This window comes from Antrostomus carolinensis, unplaced genomic scaffold (assembly GCF_000700745.2).
Source record: "Antrostomus carolinensis isolate BGI_N321 unplaced genomic scaffold, ASM70074v2 scaffold12041, whole genome shotgun sequence".
Taxonomy (NCBI): domain Eukaryota; kingdom Metazoa; phylum Chordata; class Aves; order Caprimulgiformes; family Caprimulgidae; genus Antrostomus; species Antrostomus carolinensis.
In genome coordinates, this window is record NW_010292025.1 from 6,956 (window position 1) to 29,885 (window position 22,930).

Genomic DNA, 22,930 nt, shown 5'->3' on the forward strand with positions numbered 1-22,930 from the left:
ATCTGTTTTTTTTATAGCTACTGCATATACTGTCTAACTTCTAGCTAAATCCAGTTTAGTAGGGTGTTGCTTTTCATTGGCAAAATATGCTATTACTTTATATGTTTATTAAATTGTATCATTGTATAGCTTCACATACATTTATTTTTAACATGTATATATTCAAATTCTTAACATAATTTCAGCAAAAATACCTGTACATATTAGTTGTGTTCATAATTTGGAAAGTAATTCTATTAGCTACAGAACTTACTGAGTGGCATCTCGCTCCTTAAACATTTGAATTACATTGCAGAAACATAGGAGATTTAATTTTTAAATAGTTCAGGGTTCATAGAGCATATCCTAGACTTTTAGCACATTTGCAGAGAATTAGGCACATTTGATTTAAAAGCTGATCTGTGTCTTTTTAAGGGGACTGAATGTTTCTCTCTCCTGCCACCTTATATAGCTAAAAATAAGTAGCCTCCCAAAGTAGCTGATTACTCATCTGTTGACATTGAGAGGATACTGCTGATTAGATAGTACTTGTTAAAGAATCCCACTCCTTGTGGAGTTTGGGAAACACAGGTCCTACTGGTCATTTCAGGTTTCAGCAAATGTAAATTAAAAGGTCATTCTCAATAAGCTTGACCCCCTGTACCCTTGGAAAAAGGCTGCACACAAAATCAAGAGCCACATTTTTCCCTGTGTAATTCTGCTTCTTCTGGCACGGCTTATTTAGCCACCCTTGAGGTGTCAGATCTGTTCAGTAGATGAAAGGCAGGAATAGTGTGTTCTCAGTGTTTCAGGATGCGCCCTTCCATACTTCTTGTAGTAGTTTGGCATCTGCTTACCCGATGTGTTTTTAGGTTGTAGGACAGAGGACAGTATATGTACTTTCTGTTAGTGTGTGCGTACTTGAATGGAGGTTGTTCTCTAGCATACACTGGGGATTAATAACTGGGTGAGTTCTGGTTATAGTTTAAAATATCTTTTTAGAATTGCGTTATTTTATTTGGGTGGCAGATACTAAGTCTTTCTGCCTTCTGTAACGTTGCTCCAGGACAGAAGTAAGTTTGAGTGGAAATAGTGTTAGTATTTATATGCCTCTTAAATATGTGATCTTAGGTATCTGTGAACTTGTGAATAATGTAAAGATATGCTCCCAACAGCAGCTTCATCTACCCACAGATCTACACCTAGGACTTAACTTCTTACAAATTTTTATTTTTTAAATAAATCCATATTCAGACATTGGGAGGAGAGAGATGGTAGTCCCAAATACAGTATTGCTTCATATTTTATAATGTGTGAAAACAAATAATAATCATCTTTAAAAGCTTTAAACAGCAAATCTTCCAGCTCACAAAAGTAACTCAAGCATGCATTAGCTTTATATTTATAACTACTCTTTATTGCCAGCATAGCTCAGAATTGCCAGGTGGGATTATTAAATTGATCTTTGTGTTGAAATCTGTGTTGTAGGTTTAGGGAGCTGCATTAGTGAGACCAAGAATACTTAAAGCAAAAGGTCAGAGCTAATCCAATTCTGGGGTCCTAATGTATCTCTTACTAAAGAATTTCCTGATCACAGCCCTGTACTACTTTTGTCTAAACTGATTAGACTGATTTTGTTTTGATTGTCTTCATGCAGTTGAGCACATATTATATCACTTGAAACAGGAGGTGGTATGAAGGGCTGAGTGCTCAGAGATTATCATCTGACTTGTGTCTCTCAAGCTTTTTTGCCTGTAGCCACTGTGTGTAGAAAACTCATTTGTGCAAACTGGGCGTGTATAGAGCAGCAGTTTGAAAGCAGCTTTTTGAACTCTCTGTGTCCGAGGAGCTTTGTGAGTGAATGTGATTTTAAAGCTGAGTCTTTTTGCAGGTCTCAGTGTGCTCTATTTTCTGTTCCTGGTGTTCGTGCTGTTCCTTAACTTTGAGCAGGTGAAAGCAGTGATGTACTGGCTGGATCCTAATCTTAGATATGCCACACGGGAAGCAGATATTATGGTATGTATCCATGGCAATTTATTGGACATTTTGGCTACTTCAGGCATGTTTTACATGAGTGGGAAAGGATAAATCTGAATTTGCTGTCATGAACAGTGCAAGTTTGTGTCTGTACTTGACAGAATCAACAAGCCTTTTGTATCAACTGCTATTTCTTTACATTGAAATCAATTGGTGTGAAAACCAGTCTTTTCTGTATTTTTTCTAGCGCAGATGTTCAGATGAGTGTGCAGTCGGGAGTGTAAAATATGCTTGCACTGGGGTGGTTTTGGATTCCGTTAAATAATAGACAAGAGCCTGGATACTGAAAACAGACTTAGCAAGGTAGTATCTAAATGAGGCCTGTATGGTGTGTGTCCCCCAGATCAGTTTTTTTGATGCCACAGTGCTACACTCAAAGAACTTTATTCTTGCCTTATTGCTCGGAGCTTAGTACATGACTGGCTTACTACTGAGTATGTGGAAATCCAGGTACAGCAATTGCAGGGCTGTGCTGCCTTCCAGTCACCCAGCTGAGCACTGGTGCTGTTACTATTGGGAAATTACTTCCATAGACCATGATCTGGAGTGGCACAGAAAGCCAGGCTGCTGCTTCTGCCTGTTGAGCAATTTGCAAAGAGTTTTCAGTAGAGAGAACATACCCTTTCAGGTGAGGACACTAGCACAGGGAGCTGAGGCGATAAAAGGAGGCCTGGGAGATTATGTGAGGTATCTTGGGAGGCAGACAGAAGAGTGTGTGAGCCATTGAGCACCAAGCAGAAGAAGGTTACTGCACGGAGAGGCAAGAGTTGCCAGTCTTGTCCTCTTCACTGTCACATCACATTACTGCCCGCCACCTGACCAGCACGCTTCCTTGCCCTTGGGTTTGTGCATCAGTGCGCCATGGTCACCTGTTGTATAGGAGGTGCTGTTATCAGACTTGTGCTTCAGTAGTGAGGAAATACACTGATTATCTTTGGCAAATAGCAATTTATTGCATATGCAAACTACTGCACAGCACCTAATCAGCAGTGGCTGCACACTCCTGCCCTGTAGCACATGAGAGGGAATGGAAATCTTTACAGTGCAGTAGAGCTTACATTACATTAGCTGGTTGATGGTGAGGGCTGCATACCAGCTCCTTACCTGGAAAATGCTGGATGCTTCTGGTGTTGCACCTCAGCTGATCAGCAGCTTGTGTTGTGCAACTCCAGCACCCAGAGCAGGGCTGTGGCTTTCTGTTCTGCAGGAGACGTGTGGTGGTGGTGAGGCGTGGGTGGTTTGCTGTTAGCGTGGTGGGAGGACGCATTGCTAAATGGAGCATGAGCATGGGGGTTAGTGATGTTGCTGAGCAACAAAATGGAGCTGAGACAAGGAGTCTGTTGGTAAGTCAGGTTCACCTGGCTCTTCTGTCATTTAAGTTGGAAATAAATAGATTTAAGTCAGGGAAGGACTAGTATTACTGCCGGCACAGAATCACAGCACAGCAGATTAGCTGACTGTAGCAGTCCATGGAAACTTCCTCTGTACTACTTTGCAATCCTAATACTGTCACTTAAAGTTGGAGTAAATTTTTGAAGTGCAACTGTAATGAAGGCTGCAGCTTGGTCTCTTGCACAGGGCTGGCAGAGTTGCTTGAGCATAAAGGAACGTTCAACACATTGCACTGTATGACTGGCAGAGCTGCAGCTGTAGAGATGAGACAGAGGGGAAAAAGCCCCACTAAAAATAAAAGCAAAACAGCAAGAGCCCTGTAGAAAAGCTTACTTCTGGAGTAACCTCATTGTGCTCACTCATAGAATTTCAGATACTGTGGTGTAGCTAGGAGCCTGCACCTTCTGTTGTGCATTCAGTGCCTCTCATGGTGGCAAGGGAGCCAGTTTCAGATCTCTCTGGGTGCGTGCACTAAAACTGGAGCTTTGCTGCCCTTGGGACAGGTGGTGCACCTTTCTGGGAATGAGCAGCAGCACTGGCATGTGTGAGAAGCAATGCTGTGCTTTCACCTCAGGGAGCACCAGCAGTAAGGGTTATTGACAATTTCATAGTGTGGTCTTAACTGCCTCTTTATAGAAGTCTTTGTCTGAAATTGTGCATTCTTCTCTTTATGGAGACCAGTTTTTAAATCTTCCTTTGCCATCCTCTTTTCAACTTGATTGTGATTCATTTGTCCAGGATTAGCAATAGTTCTGTCCTAAAAGAGAATCCTTTCTTAATTCAACAGCACTGAGCAGTGCCGTGTTGTCACCTGCAGGTGGCAATGTATATTTTAGGAGAGTAGGAAAGCAGAGATTTTTTAAAATGTGTGTTTCTAGTTCAGCTTGTGCCCAGTGACGAGACAGAACCCCACAGATTCAGCCTGTCAGTGGCATACAGTTCTTTTTTCAGTTGGGCAGTAATTTCTAGCACTTGCTGTACAATGTGGTGAGAGATCACATTTCCTTTGTTATTGATGACTAGAATATTAATTAATATTCTTAAGGAATCTGCCACTTATCTGTGACAGAACAGTTGCAAGTTCCTTTTTAAAAAAAAAAAAAATCAGACCTGTGACTGAACTTTCTCAATATGAATGTGTTCTAGAAAATCGATTTCATGAGGAAAATCAGACACAAAAGGTACTCAAATGAACATTGAGATAAGTAACATAACGTCACAAAGTGGTGAGGATTAGCTACTGCTGAGCCACAGCTGAGCACCAGACAGCATGAGAATGGGGAAAGGTTTTTCAAATCAACACCCCAAAGAAAAGCAAATAAGTATTTTCTGGAGTACTGTTTGCTGGTTTTATTATTATTGATTTTATTGCTCCTGCTGTTCCTCTGTCATGTAAGAAATACATGCTCCTTCAGGCACCAGGGTCTGTTCTATCTCTGTTTAAATTAGAGCTGTACTGCGATGACACTGAGTCTTAATACTGAAAGTTTTCCTGCAGAGTTTAGAAGGACAAGAAGTGGAATAATGCATATTTTAGTATTCTTATAATTTCAGGCTTGTTGTACTGGATAGAAAAAAGTTTCTTCATTCTAGTGTTTCTGAAGTTGCCTGTTCATTGAAGTTTTTTGTTGTTTGTTTTTTGTTTTTTGTTTTTTTTTATTAACAGGAGTATGCTGTGAACTGTCATGTTATCACCTGGGAGAGGATCCTCAGCCACTTTGATATATTTGCTTTTGGGCATTTCTGGGGATGGGCTATGAAGGCTTTGCTGATCCGTAGCTATGGGCTGTGCTGGACTATTAGCATCACCTGGGAGCTCACTGAGGTAGGCCACCCATTTATCTTAGTTATAAGCAAATGTATGAGACTTTAACTGTTCTTGGGGGGAAGTGTGCATGTTACAAGAAGGATGACTCACTCGTTCTCAATATAGATTTACATTTTGAGCCTTATAAACCAGGTGCTGAGCAGTTGGTGCAGTTACATTACTGGACAACGGCAAGCTGGGGTTTGGGTAAATGGCTTACTGCCACTTGAATAGGTGGGAAGTCTAGGCCAGCCTAGTGGTGTCATCCATGCTTTGCTTTTCTGCTGTTATGGGAGTCAACACTCATGCTACTTCAGATGTTGACTAGTATTCCCAGATTCAGAGCAATTTTTCTCTTTTTTCACCTTACAGTATCTGTGATCTACTGTCATGATCCCATTACCCCAAATACAACAGTATTGCACATATAGTCGTGCATACTGTACAGTGAAATGGCGTTGAGGGATCCCTGAGGAAGGTGTGAGGACCCATGAGGAGAAGTCTATATAGAATGGCAAGACACCATTCAGGGTGTTGTTTTTTCATGAGTCCTGAGCACATAACCACTTACTTTGTTAAATTGCACCCCACAAGCCTAGTTTGTTCATGTTCACTGACATAAAAATGTGATTTTTTTACTAAACTTGGATCTAAGCTCTAGGTCACATGCAGTGTAGTGCCCTGCTGCATGGTTTGAAGGACCACTGACTTATTTTTATTATCCAGCTTTACCACAGTTCTCCCAAGCACATGCTTAAGTCCTTTGACTGTTGGCACTTTCAAAGCCTATTTTGGCTAAAAAAAAATACAGATACTTAATATGATTTAGTCAGTTGATTGTTGCTTGGACTGCTGGTTCTTACTGCTAGGTCTATTTTAGGAATTCAAGCTGATGAATTGTTACTCTGAATATTTTCATTTGCATGTAACATAGAGCTTGAATATGTGTTACCTAAAATCCAAGGATGCATTTATATAAAAATGAGTTTAACTTCATTATAGTCTTTGATTGGACAATTCAGAGCAAAGAAAGAAAATCCAATTTTTGTCGGCTTTTGGGGCAGCCTTAAAATACTAAATGTAGATGTAAATAACTGAATTTAGTGTTTAAAATAATAGTTTTCTGTAACACTTGCTGTCTTAGAATGCTTGGCTAATCTGACAAAGCATTTCTCATTTAGAAACATAGATAAAGATTTAGTTGCCTAAAATTAAACTTCTTGATTTGAAGATACTGGTGCCATGAGTTCCTTTTCAAAACTTATTGTTGTTCTGTGGCATTGAAGGATATGCTGTTTTGAAACTGCTTAAGACTGGATTTTCACAAGTACCTATCCACAAAAACCAGCATTGCTAGTTATTGTAGTAATTTTTTCCCTCAGGAAAAGAATAAATTTGGATTTGTTTCACATACACTCTTATTCAGTTGATCATCACACAAGCATCACCTTCCATTTGACACTGCATGGGGTGTCTAGTATTCCTTGTTGTTGAAAGGCAGATTATTGGAACAGACAATGTGTTGGGTAAGGTTCAACATATAGAGAGGTTATCACCACTGAAATGGACTTTTAATGAATTAGTTAATTCAGGAGAGTCATTAGAAACCTACAGAAGTTATCAGGGCAGTTACATAGAGATTAAGCTGTGCATCTCCTATTAGCATTAATGGGTTTCAGCTGGCTCCCTGTTCTGAAATGAAACACTTGGCTCATGCACCTTACTATCAGATTGAAGTTGGGATGCAGGCAGACCTTGCCCTCTCCTTTTGAGAAAACAGCTAGCACCTTAGCGATGGTCTGGCTAACACCTGTGCTCTGGTTTTTGCTGCCTCATTATCTGTAATTCGTGGTGTTTTTGGCTGGATTATTGTAGATTGAGATTCCTAGCCTAGTGCCCCTTTCAGGTTAAATTAATTTAAAACATGAAACTGTAGCAGGATATTGAGCAACATTATATAGCTTGGGTCCTGAAGAGAAATTCAAGTTTTCTTTTCTACAGCTTGAAATTCTCATAGCCTTGTCAGGAAAAAAAACCAAATTGCTTTGGTATACTTTTGCAAGATTTTTCAAAGGAACTGTCATTGTCAGTATGAGTCACTGTGATTTATTATAAATGGTCCAGTATTCATTCTGGCCGTACACAAAACATTTTTCTTGCTCCTTTTCCCGTGTCTGATTTTTTCAATATTTATTTATACATTTGTTAACAAAAGGTACTTTATTACAAAATCATGCCAGTAATCTTCCACAGACACAGTGTATGTACATTAACTGACAAAAATTGTCCTGTTTTCATGGAGGTAATAATATTATGTAGTTTGCTATGTATTTTGTTAAGCATCTCCTTGAGTATTCCAGAGGGACTGCTTAACATATGGCTGTCTTGATTTCCAGTCCACAGCTAACTTTTTCAGTCTGTTTTTTTGGTTGCTGTAGTTTTTCTTGTAGAATAGAGAATACAATTATTTTCTTTTAGAGGAGAACGAGAGGCCCTGAATCCATTTCTAGCTCTCAGTAAGTCATGTTTATATCTTGCCTTAACTCTCGCCAGTTGTCATCCTGCACTCTATCAAAAGTGTAAGCTCACCAGATGTATCTGTAAATATATTTAATTGCCTTACTAATGCCTCACGGTGCTCTTCCGTTAAGCTGAGGATGCAGAAAGGAACAGATTGCTTCTGAGGTGAATGATTTGTATGCTTTCCAGGGGAAATCTGTAAGGGACTGAATATGTTTTGATATATCCAGATGTTGCCAGCTTTTTGGTCTGATGTTGGTTTGTTTCTGGCCTATTTTCCCGTATCTTCATTGTAAGCATAGCTTTATCATTAGTGCTTACCAGAGACCAAGTAGGAAGGGAGAGTGGAATATCCACTTAGCTTCTTGACCTGTTCTGGATCAAATACAGCAGCAAAGCTTGTAGTATCTGAAATACTGGTGAACTGTCTTTTTACAGTAACTAAATTTCCTACAAATAGTAAATGTAAGAAGGAGTTTTGAAATAGAACAAGTATTAAGTCCTGAACTCCAGCATGCTTTAGTACTGACAGTTTTTACAAATGCATCCATTCTACTTACTGCATCTTGTTGCTGGTTTAGAAGACATACTTTTATTTAGCTAAAATAAAATAAAGATTCTCTTAAACTTAATTTTTTAAAGCATGAAACACCTTTCCTCCAAGAAATAGTAGTAGTTTTGCTTGTTTCATGCATTTCCATGGATGTTCTGTGTATTGTCTTTGAGAGGCCAAGAGCTGCATGAGCAGCATAGCCCCAACAGGGAACAGTGAGAAGGAAACCTCTGTCTAAGGCCTTCTGAAGTTAATGGAAGGATACCCGTCAGATTACAGTGGTTGTGGCTCATGTCCTTGAAGTGTGACATGAACGGAAAAGCTGATTTTTTAATGTGTACTTAAAAACTGAATTTGTATGAATTCTGTGTTGTTCCTCACCCAGAATCTTTTTGCTGTGTTCTCTAGCTCTTCTTCATGCACCTTCTGCCTAATTTTGCTGAATGCTGGTGGGATCAAGTCATTTTGGACATCCTGCTTTGTAACGGGGGTGGCATCTGGTTGGGCATGGTAGTTTGTCGTTTCTTGGAGATGAGGACCTATCACTGGGCGAGCTTCAAGTAGGTCTCAATTAAAGCTTGATAAATGTCGTGTTTGATTTTATAATATTAAAGTAATTTCCTTGGGAAGTAGAACTACTTCTTTGTGTGTATAAAATGCATGTGGTATAGAAATAGCATGCAATCTGCATGTGCTAACAATGCTGTAAATTTATTTTAAATGTAAAAAGTCCATCTTGTAGTAATGCTATTGTACAGCATATATTTGTAAATATGAGGATGTATCATTTTCCTTTGCAATCCAAGTTACAAGCATGGATGCCAAATGAAAATACAAAGTAGTAAAGCTGTTTGTATTTTCTATTTATTTTATACAATTTAAACTTTGAAGAAGGCAGTGAATAAAACAAATTGTAATTTTTTTCTCGTTATACAATATTTTTAAACTAGATATGGGCTCAGCTTTATGAGGCAATCTGTCAGCACTAGTTGTAATTGCAGAAGAGGAATCAGGCTCATTGTACCTGTGCTGTGAACTGCCTTACCCTGTTGCTGACCCTCTGAAATGAATGGAGTAGTTGCAAAATAAAGTAGCATTTGTTGTTTAAAAGGGACAACAGCTTGTGGCCTAGTAAGTGTCACTTCCTAGCTGTCCAGGTACACTTTCTACCATAGTATTTTGCCACTCTTCTGCCTTCTTCCCTGCCAGTTGGTGGCAAGCATGGTTATTGCCTTGAGAGGTGGAAAAGAAGCTCAGATCTTGACTTCAGACTTGTACCCTGCATGAACTTCTGCGCTGCTTTCTTTTCTTACTCACAAATTTGTTAATTGCTCTGAGAACCATCCAACCTTTAATCTCAATTCAGTTTTCCTGCATTTCAGTTCATTTAATGAGCATAATAGAGTTGATGGTCCCTCTGTTTTTAGAGAGTTCACTTGAAGTTAAAATGGCAGAATAACTATGGCAGGACTAGTCTTTACTGTCTTTGTGGAATAATTTTTCCTCATGTTCTTTTAAATGCATGAGTCAATTTTTTTGGACCTTTACTATGAAGAGGAGCTGCATAGAATGAGAAACTTTTCCTTGTGTCCTTTTGTTTTTCTTTGTTCATTGAATAAATATGGGTCTTAAAGATTAGAAGGTTCCCCCTAACCTAAGATCCCACTAGCCTAAAAGAACACAAGCGTCAGAAATATACAGTCTGAATCTCCTTTTTTGTTCAGAAGGGCCAGGGAAATAACAAGGTGAAAATTGATTTCTAGTGCTACTAGTCCTCCTTTAGAAAAGGAAACTCTGAGCTTTGCTTAGATTCTCAGTCCTTTGGATGCTGTTGCTCATCTGAATTAACATTATCAAAAGCAAGAACCAGTGACACATCTGTCAGGTGAATCCTCCATTCACATACCCTTCCAAAAGGGAATTTAGAAGCTGCCTAGCTTTTAACAGTACTATCACATCTCTCCAGATTTGCATGCATCTACTTTCAGAACAGCAGTGGTTTTATATGCTGTAAGTGTAGTATTTTCAAAACTGTGGAGCCAGCCTCTTGTACAATTAATGAATAATGAATCTGACAAATTCTTGAAGGACTGATGTTAGTGAGCTCTAGAACAAGGAGTCTTTTGGTTAAGAGCTCTGGCAGCATGCACTAGGAAGAAATATCCTCTAGATTTTCCAAGGGAGTTGCAGAATCACAATCCTTCTTTCTTTCCTTCATGGAGGGAATTACATGTTTTGTGGTTAGTTACTGACTGAGGATAGAGGAGGGTGAGCTTTCATAGCAGAATGCACCCTGACTCAAATTCTTAATAGCTTATATTTCTTAATTCACCTTGCTGTGGTACTCCATTGTGTCGTTGTGTCTGCGAAGATCTTTGCTGTCCAGCAAAAAAGTGTGATTGTTCTGAAACATCACTAACATGGCTATTGCTTTTTTTTTTTTTCTTCCCTTGCATATTCTTTATATTTACTCCAGACATTCTCTTTTTCTAGGGACATTCACACGACCACAGGGAAAATCAAAAGAGCTGTATTACAGTTCACCCCAGCCAGCTGGACCTATGTGCGCTGGTTTGACCCTAAGTCTTCATTTCAAAGAGTGGCTGGAATCTACCTTTTCATGATCATTTGGCAGGTTGGAAATAAATTCTGTGAAATCAAAGCTGACATCAGCTCAGTTACTTGACTGTGTTTGGCAAGAAGATATTCTAGTGCAATGTATGTCTGTCATTGCAATACACAGTTAAATGAATTGATAATACAGAATTGGTCAGGGCATTGCACACAGGAGTTATGTGATAGTTCAAGAGTGTAATTACAGAATCTGTGGAAAAAAACAGATATTAGAGATTGCTGTACTGGCCATCAGATTACTCTTTGCAATTGATACACTTTTAAAAACTGCTAGACAGTGGGGTTTTGGGTGGAGTTTTTTGTTGTGTGTGTTTGTTTTTCCTTTGACATTGACTGTTGGATGGGTCACTGGTACTCAGAATTCTTGCCTTGATCCAGCAAGGCTCCATGATATGTCCAACTGCTTTCGTACTTTGTCATGCAAATACTAGCAGACTAAAGCCTAAACTTTTTTTTGTTCTTAATTTGCTGAAAGTAGTCTTTAAGAGGAGAACCAGAAGTGTTTGAGATTTTTTTTTTTTTTTTAATATTATCTCTTCTATTCCTCTACCAAATTTGTCTCAGTCATTCTTACCTGATTTAGGGTATGAAAGTTAATCAGAAGAATTGATAACTGCAGTGTGAATTAGTGTCTGGTCCCTTAAGGTTTCTGGAAAGAGAGTAAATACTTTCTTAGAGGTATCTAGGAGATAATTCTTTGTTTTACAAGTATATTCCTTGCTTGTACTAGAGTGAGAATCTTAGACTCTTTAAATCCTCAATCTAACCATCAGGGCTGTAGTACAGCATAAATAGTTTTCCTTCCATGTTTTAGTTCCCATATTAGTCTTTGTACATTTTCTCTAGTAACTTACTAATAGTTACATGAGTTGAATCCTATTAACTAACTTTATTTTTTTATTTATTTATTTAAGCTGACTGAATTGAACACATTCTTTTTGAAACATATCTTTGTGTTCCAAGCAAGCCACCCTTTAAGCTGGGGGAGAATTCTCTTCATAGGAATCATTACAGCACCCACTGTAAGGTAATTTTGTTGCCATGGCGTTTTTTCTTATATTTAAAGTAGCTTGGCTTCTAGGCACCCAAGAACTTATTCACATAGTTTGTGAATAAGTACAGCACACTTCAAGAAACTTATGCTTTTGCTACCATGAAAAGCAAAACAGTCATCGCTTTTCGATAAAGTGTATTTTCTGCCAAGTAAACTAATAAGATAAAATATATATAAACATGAGTGTTTGCATAGGGATGCCGAGCTAGTCTGCTCCATCTTCTATTTGTATAGCATCTGCCTGTGTTGTGAGTTAGTATCCAAGTTGATGAGTCAGATGCTCACAAAACTGTAGATGAGGAAAAATCAAGCTGTTGCTTTTTCTAACTGAGCCCCTTATTCTGTATGTCTGCAGGAAATATTAGCATGTTATAAGGAAAGATAGAGCATTACTGTATTCCGAGTAACAGAACAGTGTATATGCTGTGTTAACAGTTGTGTAGAAACATTAACCTGCTTTCAGTTGTGCATGGTATTGCACATTGCTAGCAGAGTTCCCTTAATTTTTTTTTTTCCTGTGACATGGCTAGAGGAAGACAGAATGCACACAATTTTGAAGTGAGAGGCAGGGAATTTCCCATTCATGAGTAAAGTGACATTACCCTGGACAGTCAAATGGGAGCTGTGCGTTGGTTTATTCCTAAAGTATGGCTGTTAGTGTCTCAAGTTATGTGCAGTGATTTCACAGTTAACTAAATCACCTTAAACATCCTGCAAGCTGTATAGGTGAGCTTTTAAGTATTTTTATAGCACTCAGCAACCCATAGAAGTCTTTATTCTTAAATAATCCTTGTATTGTTGGATTAATAACACTCGTCTTCCCCATCTGTCAGTGGAAATCGGAGACAGAGACTGAGAATAGGAATTTTGGTCCTACTTGTTTGGAATTCCCCCCTCTAAACTCTTAAAATTTATAAGTATAAATAACACAGCAGAATGGTCTCCAGACTGTTTTCAAAATAGTGAGAAATTCTGCTCTGCCCACATCTCTAAAGAAAATGCACTTGTTAACAAATTAAAGACAAACTGTGGAAAAAGGGGGGGATTCTCTAATTCTTTTGAAACTGTTGCACTTTGCCTAAAAGAATTGGACATGCAGTGGAGAGGCAGAAGAAAGATATGTAGTTTTGTTAGCCTACTACTTTGGGTACTTTCCCAGTCCTTGTTCTCAGAATTGTTTTCTGTTTTGTTTCAAGCTATTCAATCTATGTGATAATCTGTCCTACTAGAATTGAAGCCATCTGGTAGAGGTCCAGCATGATTACATGCGATTTTAACCATCAGCGCTTCATTTTCAATATAGATACATTTGTAACATTAACTTATTTTCTAAATGTAAATGCTCTGGGGACTTTCAACTTCACTGAGAATTTTCTTGTTTCCCTTCTCAGGCAATACTATGCATACCTCACAGATACGCAGTGCAAGAGGGTGGGAACTCAGTGCTGGGTGTTCGGGTAAGTCTCCTTGTTGCATTCTTGAAGGACTTGGACAAGCATTAAGTATGAGTCCAGCACAGGAACAGGCTTTGTGTGAAGCCAGTCCTTGTATTGTGTTGGTTTTAGTATCAGGAACAGTATGGAGAGATTTTCTTTTTTTGCAAGTTCAGAGGAAAGGAAAATTCTGGATTTGGAGGTAGAACATAATTTCTGAAGCAATTAAAAGCAAGTATATAGAATATTCATATATGTGGTGATCAGGACACACTTCTAAAGGCATAGATTGAATTTGTAACAGCCTAACTATGAGAATAACTAAAGTTGGTGCCTTGCATTAGTATGAAACTGTATTCTTTGTGACTTGATGTGTACTGTAGCACCACTCCCCACAGATGGACAGTAAGTGATATAAGGCATGAACAAGGCCAGTGCAACAAATCTGCTGGAAATTGCACTGTTTTCATTAAGATTCTTTTCAAAAAGGAATATGTTAGGATGTTACAAGACCATTTTGACTGAATAAAAACTTAGTGTCTTTAGTTCTATTGAGTAGATTTAGTTCTCATCACCCTTCAGTAGGACACTAACAGCTTGCACTGTTAGGATTCTTCTGTCTTTTGATGTACCACTTCTTCAAGTGTAATAGCTGTCCTATTGTACAATGTGCTTAACCCAAGTATTCTTCACAAAAATAATGGAAAGAATGCATAAATGTGGCACAAACAGCTGTATCATTTTTTGAGTCCTTGTTGAAAGTAGCTTGTTGTTTTGTTTTTACCTTTGAGTATATCATATCCTCATATGTTCATTTCCTGATTGTGGTCTTTCTAGTCCCACTGCTGTAGTTCAGTTTAACTATTTTTTAATCTGTAGTTGGATCAGCAAGACTAATATAAAACCAAGAAAGAAAAATAGTTGGTAACTCAGCAGAGTGACACTGCTCTCAAGTTTTTATTAATATGCAACTCATTAATTTGCAGTATTGATCAGTTCGTTGTTACTTCCACAGCTCTAAGTTTTGGCCCCACTCATCATGCTGCAAGTCACATTAAATGGTACAGAGAAAGCTGTAATTTATTATTTTCAGTAGGACCACCTCTGCAATACCAGTGGTTAAGTCATGCACGCATCTTTCCTTCCTCTCTCATGGAGGGAGCAGGGTCCTGTTTGCCAGGCAGTAGAGCTGGTTTTGGCAGCTCCCTGGTTGTGGAGAGTGCTGGTACGGAATGTGTCCTGCAGTGTTGAGCTTGGGAGACTGGAACACTTGATGTTAAGTGTGCCTGCACATGTTTGGAAGTGTTTGTGCATGTGTTCATGTACAACCTCAGTGTCACTACTGAACAAGTTAAGTACTAAACTTTTATAAATTTAATAGTTTTCTTAATTTGCTTCAGCTTGAGAAGAGTCAATTTTCTACACTTTTGCTGTACCAGTCACATTTCTACACTTGTATTTGTTAAAAAGATGTAATTTTGTGTCCAGGACCTACACAAACTAAATATATTTCCATAGCAGGTGATGGAAGGTTTGGATTTACAAGCCCTTGTTCTGCACCAAGTGGTGGGCAAGCCTTCGTAGCTTTGATCCTGAAAAGGTGTAAATGTCTGGTAACGGGTAGGGAGCTGGAGATAACTTATTTTTATTCTTATAATGCCAGAGGGGAAAGTAAATATTGCAATTCTTCCCCTCACATTTCTCCCCAAGTCCTCTGATACTGTAGTGTGGACCTGAGTTTACACACAGACCAGAGCAAATGTGTGGATTCTCAGAGAATTTGAAATGCTGTCTGTTTCATGTTATTTTTCTTATTAAAATCCATCTGAAGCAAGCAAATAAGCCTATTTAGAACTGTAACAAATTTACATCCAGTAGAGAAATACCCAAAGCACAGTTGTAGTTCACCCAACAGGGAGTCTATTGGTTGTTCAGCCTGGAAAAGAAATTTATATCTGGTGAGGGCTGAAGAACAGTGGTAGGTATAAACAGAAATTCTCTGCTATTGACACACACTCCTGCTTGCTTCCTGGACAAGCAGAGGCTCACAGAATTGTGCACTGCCAGTCGATCACCTTTTGTATGCTGCTTATGCTGAAGAAAAATAAAGAAAGAAGAATAAATTTCTCGAAGAGTTTCAGTTAATGGTGGTTTTGGGGAGGTGTGTGCTGACTGGAGAAGAGCTGACACTTTGGGGTCTGAGTTGTGAACATGTGAGTTAAATCCTTAGTGTTTGTAACCACTTCCCCTCTCCCTTTCATTTACCCACAGGGTTATTGCTTTCCTTGAAGCTATCGTGTGCATAAAGTTTGGACAGGATCTTTTTTCCAAAACGCAAATACTGTATGTTGTGTTTTGGCTTCTCTGTGTGGTAAGTGAGATTTCTCATGTGAAACATAAAACACGGCAAAGCATTAAAAGCATCTAAGTAGCTTTCTCTCGGGAGCACTGGCAGCAGGGGATCATTGTGGGGGAACGCTGGTAAAGAGCTTTGTGCACATCCTAGGAAAAGCAAATGTGAGATTGTTCAGAACACACTTTGAAAGGACCAGAATAAGTTTTTTTCTTCCTTTTTGACGTAGCAGAACGTAGGCACTTTGCCAGTGCTTAACAATGAAACAAATGTGTTATATAGGGTGCTTTGTCTTTATGAGAGAAAATGCCAATTCAGCTGAGGCTGACTTTGGAGGTGCTTCCTATAGTGCCCACTGGAAAGGAACAGGAGTTAATGAATAGCATTAATAAGTAATGCATGTTGTTTCCCACTGAAGTCTTACAGCTACATAAACAACCCTGCTTTATCAGGCAAATCATTCTCACTCAGCCTGCAACTTTCTGTACTCGGTGTGATTGCTGCAAACGCAGCATGAAATGCCCATTTTATAATGGTAAATGGATGTTTGTCTTGCCAGACTTGTAACTCTAATGTCAAACACATTTTTAATGGTCAGTGAAAAATAAAGCATTTATAATGGGCTGACAGATAAATACTTCTCCCTTCTAGCTGGGAACACAGTTTGAGCAGGTGATAGGGAGTCAGAATTTATTGTTCTCTTATTTAGCATTATGATTTTATCCCTGAGAAGTACTGAATTGCTTCCCGGATCAGAGCACCACAAAACCAAACATGTATCCCCAGCTGAAGCATGGGGCAGGGAGGAGAATTCTTTTTCTCTCAGTCCGGCTGTTCTTGATAACGTACCTATGAATGCCTACCAACTGCCTTTGTGTGATGACTGTACAGGCTGAGGACAAAAATTGTACTTAGAGTGTATCCTGCATGTATGTGGGTGATCTATATGTGTTCCTGTGCTCCCACTGAGAACTGATCTGCATAGCACATGGTGTCAGAGTGTATGTGTACCTTGAAGTTGAAGTGTGAGTCTTACTCATGCTGAAAAAAGGTGCAGAGGGAAACACAACAGGAAGGTCTCTGAATGCAGAATCTCCAGGGACCCTGAGACCTTGAACCAGCAAGGAATTTTGGAAAAGTTTTACAGATTATTTTTTTTCTCCTTCCTTGTTTAGGCCTTTACAACTTTCTTGTGTCTGTATGGTATGGTTTGGTACGCAGAATACTACGGCCACCGAGAAAAGGTATTTTATTAGGAAGCCTGTTTTTGTTTTATACCAGAGTTAAAACTGCAAAGCTCCTAGATATTAGAATTCTTTACCAGAGCTAGTATAAAAGGGGTGAGGGGGGATGGCCCAGAGTCTAACTGAAGTCAACAGAGAGAACTCTGAATTCAGCAGGCCTTGGACAGATCCCAAATTACACTGTGGTTTCTAAAGAATGTTATCCTCTTAGTTACTCAGAATGAGGCTGTAATTTTAGCAAAGCATTCAGGGATGAATGGTTAGCTAATGTTCCCATTGTACAGGTGGAATGCTAGGAGAATATTAAGAGTACTTGGTTACACAACAAATCACGTGGTAAGTTCTTATTGTATCATCTATGTTGTACGTTCTAACTAGGAAGGGAAAGTCCAACTACTGGCTGAATGTTTTATTAGGACTTATACCACAGTTTAAATTTACGAGTCTAATTGCAAACAGAAGTACTGATCACAAGAGCCAGCATCCTAATGACATGTGTGTGTCTTGTTCTTGCAGACCTTATCAGAAAGTGAAGACAGCCCGTACAGTCCAGATGGTTCCTGGCTTCATTCTAAATTCAGCAGAGGTATTGGCACTTTTGTACCTATGTTCTTGAAGTGGTAGCATTAAGACTCAGCACTGGGAAATGAAACTTGAGAAACTTTCCTTGGAGACAGCTGGACTTATTTAAGCATCCCTGCAGGAGCCATACAGATAAATAATCTGCAAAACTATTTTAATTTTTTTTTTTTGCCTTTTTTCTTCTAACTCTTGGGAATGTATTTATATTTTAATGAAGCAACTGAATTTTTTAGCCATTATTCCAGGCTGTTCTTGTAGTTTTAGGGTATTGTGCGTTTCATAATTGTTGTGGACAGGTTTTCTTTCTGAACATTGCACATTTGATTTGAAACATATGAATATGAATTGTGCTTTTATTCCTGCTTTGTTAAGAAACAGTCAAGAATGTGTCCTGGAACTTGTGTTCTTACTGACACTTGCCTAGTTAATTTTGTGCTGGTGGTCATAAACAGCTTTCTCTGTCCTAAGCAAAGGCCACCTCCTTCTGACTTCTTTTCCCACACTGGAGGTCAGTTAAGTTACCTGCCTCTTCCATTAACTCTTTAGTGTGGTTTTGCTTATTGAACAAACAGAAAGATTCACACCTGGAAGTTATCTCTGTCAGAGTTTATGCTCCAGGGGTTTGTATCATTAAAAATATTTCTTATTTATCATACACTTGAAAAGCACCTACAGCAGAGCTTCTTTGTATTTCATATGTGATTCTTCTGGATGCTGACATAAATTTATTCTCAGTTTAGTATATTTGTGGATTTTTGTATTTTGGAGACAAATTACTTGCACTTAAAATGTTTTTCCCATTTATATGTGCCTGGCCAAGCAAATCTTTGTCTTTCTGTCACTTCATTAATTATGGACTTCAGCCTTTTTCATGTTTTGCTCTTGAATTCTTGTTTCAGTCCCCATTGTCTCACTTTTGCTTTCTCAGAGTCAAAAATGGGCTGCCGTATGAAAGACTGAAAACAAGAAACGTACTCCTGCATGGATCTGTCACCTCCCTTCCATAGTTCTTAATTTCTGATAATAGTGCCTGCCAATAATAAAAATGTGGAGGTTTAATTCTTGATGTCATTTAAAATTGAGGATGTTTCACCACTATATTCTGCTATAGCAAGCTTCTGAATTTTTTGGAGGAGGGAGAATTTTACAGAAGTCTTCAGAATTGCTTTTTCTAAACAAAATAGGCCACTAGATGGAGCACGAGTATCAGCCAGTTTGTGCTAGCCTGAAATAATCCATAGCTGTAAACATTGTAGCTCTAGAAAGCCTCACTGTCTTTTAGACAAGAGCTTGACAATGTCAAATATATATATATATATATATATATGTAAAAAAATATTTATTTCTCAGCAGGTGCTGACAACAGTCCACCAAAACATTCAGTCAATAGTGAAAGCCATTCATCTAGAAGGAGGAATCGGCACTCCAAATCAAAAGTAACAAATGGGATCGGCAAGAAATAAGAATAGTCTCTGAAGATATCCTGCTGTGTGACCAGAGGTGACAAAGAAAATCAGACCTGGCTCTGAATTTCCAAATGGAAGATTGATTTTTAAATTTAAAAGTTTGAAAAAGGAGATGTTGAAGAAAAGGATGGTCAAGATGGAGACACCAGTGTAGAGCAAATCATTGCCTGCTGACACTTGCCATTCACTGATTTAAATCTAGTTTATTCAGCTTGTGGCACCAAAAGCACGTGGAGAGTATGATGGAACAAAAAATAATTTTGACATAACAGGTACATCCTGTTTTGTGTTCAGATGTTGCAAGTGCATTTTTAATATCTTAGTTGAGGACTTAAACACAAAAGTTAGTAAACTGATAATCAGTTGACATAGTTGGTTGGGTTTATTGTTTTGTTTTACTATGTTTTTGTTGTTTTCTAGACAAGTATGCAATCCTTTAACTAAAAGCAACTCTGCCCCTCAGCGTTACAACTAAACTTTTCTATACAACAGCTACTAAGTATTTAGAATTTCCATACTTGTATCCATCTGCTTACTTTTATGTAAAGGCTCTTTGACCTGGTGACCGGGTTTTACCAGCAAGAAATGGGTCCAGGTTAGTTGTAAAGGATGTGAAACTGACATTCAAACATGGTTCTTTTGTTCTGCATTGCCCTTCTGTTTGATCGTTACATACTCAATTTCTTTTGCGTTTTTAAAATACTTATATAAAACCTGTTGCAAAGTCGGGGGCCATGCCTCCTGCCCTCAGGGACAGGTGTCATGTCGTTTAGTTGGTTTTCCTCCTTTACTGCAGTGTGGTTTGCATGTTCAAGTGCAAATATGTAATTTTTTTCAGCTGTGTCACATTGTGTACAATGTTTCTTCCCACTCCCCTCTAATTTGCTCTCCCTCAGCTGGAACCAGAAATCCTGGTGTCTTCAGACTGGTATCAGAAACTGCTTTGAAGGCTCTGATGCCCTACTGAGCCTGGTGATAAGGCAGTTTTTTGCTGAAGTTGAGTTTCTTACGACTTCCATAAACATAATTATCTGTGAAGGCTTGCTGTAGTCTTTGGTGTCTGAGAGACAGCATGATGTTACTGTGATATACCCCATTGCTTTGGTATTTCCCACCGTGCAGTCAGACACCCAGCAGCAAAGCGACTCTTTCTTGCAGGTTTTTGTGTGTAGTGTTTTTGTTTTGTTTTGTTTTTTTAAGGTATTAATCCTGACATCTAGCAAAGTGGGTAATTCTCCAGCAGTAATGATTAAGTCAAGAGGCAACAAACAATCAAAAGCAATCAGTTCCTTTATTAAGTTATCAAAATGTTTTTGTGCCAATTAGATTTTGGGATTCATGGTGTTCAGAGGGGTAGATAGCTTAAGCAAGGATAAGTAATATCCATTAGTCACTTAGTCTTCATAAGAAAATGGGGTTTCCTTTTTCTATTAATAATGTTACTGTGATTTGCCACAGACTAAGTAAAAAAAAAAAAAGCAGCAGAGACTTTACACAAGTGTATGATACTGTAAATAGAAAAAAACTGTCCTATGTAATTCCTGTGTGCCAAATTATCAATGTTTCCAATGCACTTAAGTGTTGCTGCTGAACTCCTCAGAGGCTTTTCATTTCCCACCCCCCTTTTCAATCATACATAAAATGTTCAACTTGGGAAGTAACATAGTAGAAGCTGCTATATCATCATTGCTACAGTGACATTAAATGTTACACGAGAAAAAATGATTGGAAGACTTTCAGGCTCTCCTACAGCTACTTGGTTTTCATTCATCTATAGCAATTCCATGTATTGCCTCCTTATTTGTGTTGTACTATGTATTGATGAATGTATTTGTAGATTTCTTTGGATACTCAGACTTGTAACTTTTTTATTTTCTTGGTTAATAACTCAGTCTGTCTGAGACTGAAGGATGGCATTGTAAATTTTCTTTTGATTCAATACCAAAGCAAGAGGTTGAAAGTCTGATGGTTTAGATATTTTAAGTACTGTTGTTTTCAAAAGTGAGATCCTGTTTTGTACTTGCACGGTGTATACACACCAGCTACGTACGCAAAGCTTACATCTGTAAGCAGATGCTGAAGTACAATATCTACTTGCCTGTGGGGACAGGCACACGTTCTGTAAATGCGGACCTGGTGCTCACACTGCTGAATTGCACCCTAAAAATATTAGGAAGGCGAATATGAAGTGTCTTCTCGTTGGAAGCTGACTTCTGTATAATACTACAACAGCTTGGCCTTGAAGAAATGTTGTTTGGCAGGGCCTTTAAAAGTATTTCCCGTGAAGTCTTTTTTTGTGTGTGTGTGTGTATTTGTTTGGGTTGGTTTTTTGTTTTGTTTTGGAATTCACTTTTGTTCTCACAAGTCCTCTGCTGGCTGTCAACTGTATTTTCAGCCCCATTGTCTTTGAACGTGAGCTTTGCACTGGCAGGCATTGGAAAGGTGCTTTTGATCACTGCTGTAAAATTAGTGATCCCAAGTTTGGCATTTACTGCACTATTGCTGAATTCTGTATGTGTGTAACACCTACAGTGACAAATCACCGAGCTGTTTAGCAACAAGCATTCATGTATGAGTTCTGCTGCTTGAACAGTATTTTGTAAGAGTCATGGATGCAGTGTCCTGTTTTTAACTACTTGTTCTGTCACAGCCTGTCATTCCTACTTTCCTGCTTCTGATGTTTTTTCCTTTCTCTGCCTTTTAGTGATCTCCCCTGCTGCTATGGAGAGATCTGAATTGGCCCTCCAGAGGCTGTCCATCAGTGATGTCAGTCATTGAAGGGAGGCTGATTCAGGGCAGCATGGTGTAAGCAGAGGGTAGTGGCAAGAACTTTTAAGTAGTGGATTAAATAAAAATGGGAAGTTTTAAAATGCAGGTATACAGGGAACCAGAGCTAGCCTTGAGTACTGGATTCTAGTATTAAAGTTGCTGCATAGATCATAAACTGCATCTAATTAAATATTTGGAGTGTGATTTCAACCAATGCTTTTGTTACTCTTCTGTGAAGATCATCATTTGATGCTCCAGCCGTTAAAACTTTAATATTTTTTACTTTGTTGTCATAAGAGGACACAGATGTTACCATGTATTTAATAGTTTTTGAATAGACTTGCTCTGTATTGATTGCAAAGTACTGTATTTTGCAATAACTCAGTAAATCAGCCCATGTCACCAGTATGTGTGTGTTTGTCTGTACCTGCAAGGCACAGGAAATGATTACATACTGCCTTTACATTTTATTCTGTGTAATTGCATGCTGATAAATGCAGCAGTTCCTGAGCAGCCTACAATGCACACTAAGGTTTTGCTGTAAGTTATTCTTTCAGAGCAGCAGAGCTGATAGTATGAAGTTATGCCTTCTGAAGTTTCTCTAGAATACAGGATAAGTCTTGTCTTAAACTTAATTATTCTTTTTGGATTTGTTTTACTATTGGATGGGAGAGCTGAGTGTGGTGGGTTGACCCACCATCCAGTGTTGTGGCTGGATGTCAGGTGCCCACCAAAGCTGCTCTATCATTCCTCTTCTTCAGCTGGACAGGGGGGAGAAAATATAATGAAAGGCTTGTGGGTCAAGATAAGGACAGGGAGAGATCACTCAGCAATTACCATCATGGGCAAAACAGACTTGACTCGCGGAAATTAATTTATTGCCTATCAAAGTCGGATAATGAGAAATAAAACCAAATCTTAAAACACCTTCCCCCTGCCCCCTTCCCAGGCTTTACTCCCAAATTCTTTACTTCCTCGTCCCAAGCAATGCAGGGGGACAGGGAATAGGGGTTGGGGTCAGTTCATCACACGTTGTTTCTGCTGCACCTTCCTCCTCAGGGGGAGGATTCCTCACACTCTTCCCCTGCTCCAGTGTGGGGTCCCTCT

General features: G+C 38.8%; 1 protein-coding gene across 1 annotated transcript in view; it reads left to right on the top strand.

Annotated features, from left to right (window-relative positions):
* The window catches only part of PTDSS1 (phosphatidylserine synthase 1), a 24,002-nt gene extending 4,658 nt beyond the window's left edge, over positions 1–19,344 (top strand). Inside the window, exons 4-13 of the mRNA XM_010176803.2 lie at positions 1,871–1,995; positions 5,075–5,233; positions 8,697–8,848; positions 10,782–10,923; positions 11,837–11,949; positions 13,368–13,433; positions 15,681–15,780; positions 16,938–17,006; positions 17,523–17,592; positions 18,942–19,344. Coding sequence (XP_010175105.2) covers positions 1,871–1,995; positions 5,075–5,233; positions 8,697–8,848; positions 10,782–10,923; positions 11,837–11,949; positions 13,368–13,433; positions 15,681–15,780; positions 16,938–17,006; positions 17,523–17,592; positions 18,942–19,051 — 1,106 coding nt within the window. The 3' untranslated portion in view covers positions 19,052–19,344. The remainder of the gene's footprint in view (positions 1–1,870; positions 1,996–5,074; positions 5,234–8,696; positions 8,849–10,781; positions 10,924–11,836; positions 11,950–13,367; positions 13,434–15,680; positions 15,781–16,937; positions 17,007–17,522; positions 17,593–18,941) is intronic.
* Positions 19,345–22,930: the final 3,586 nt, after the last annotated feature.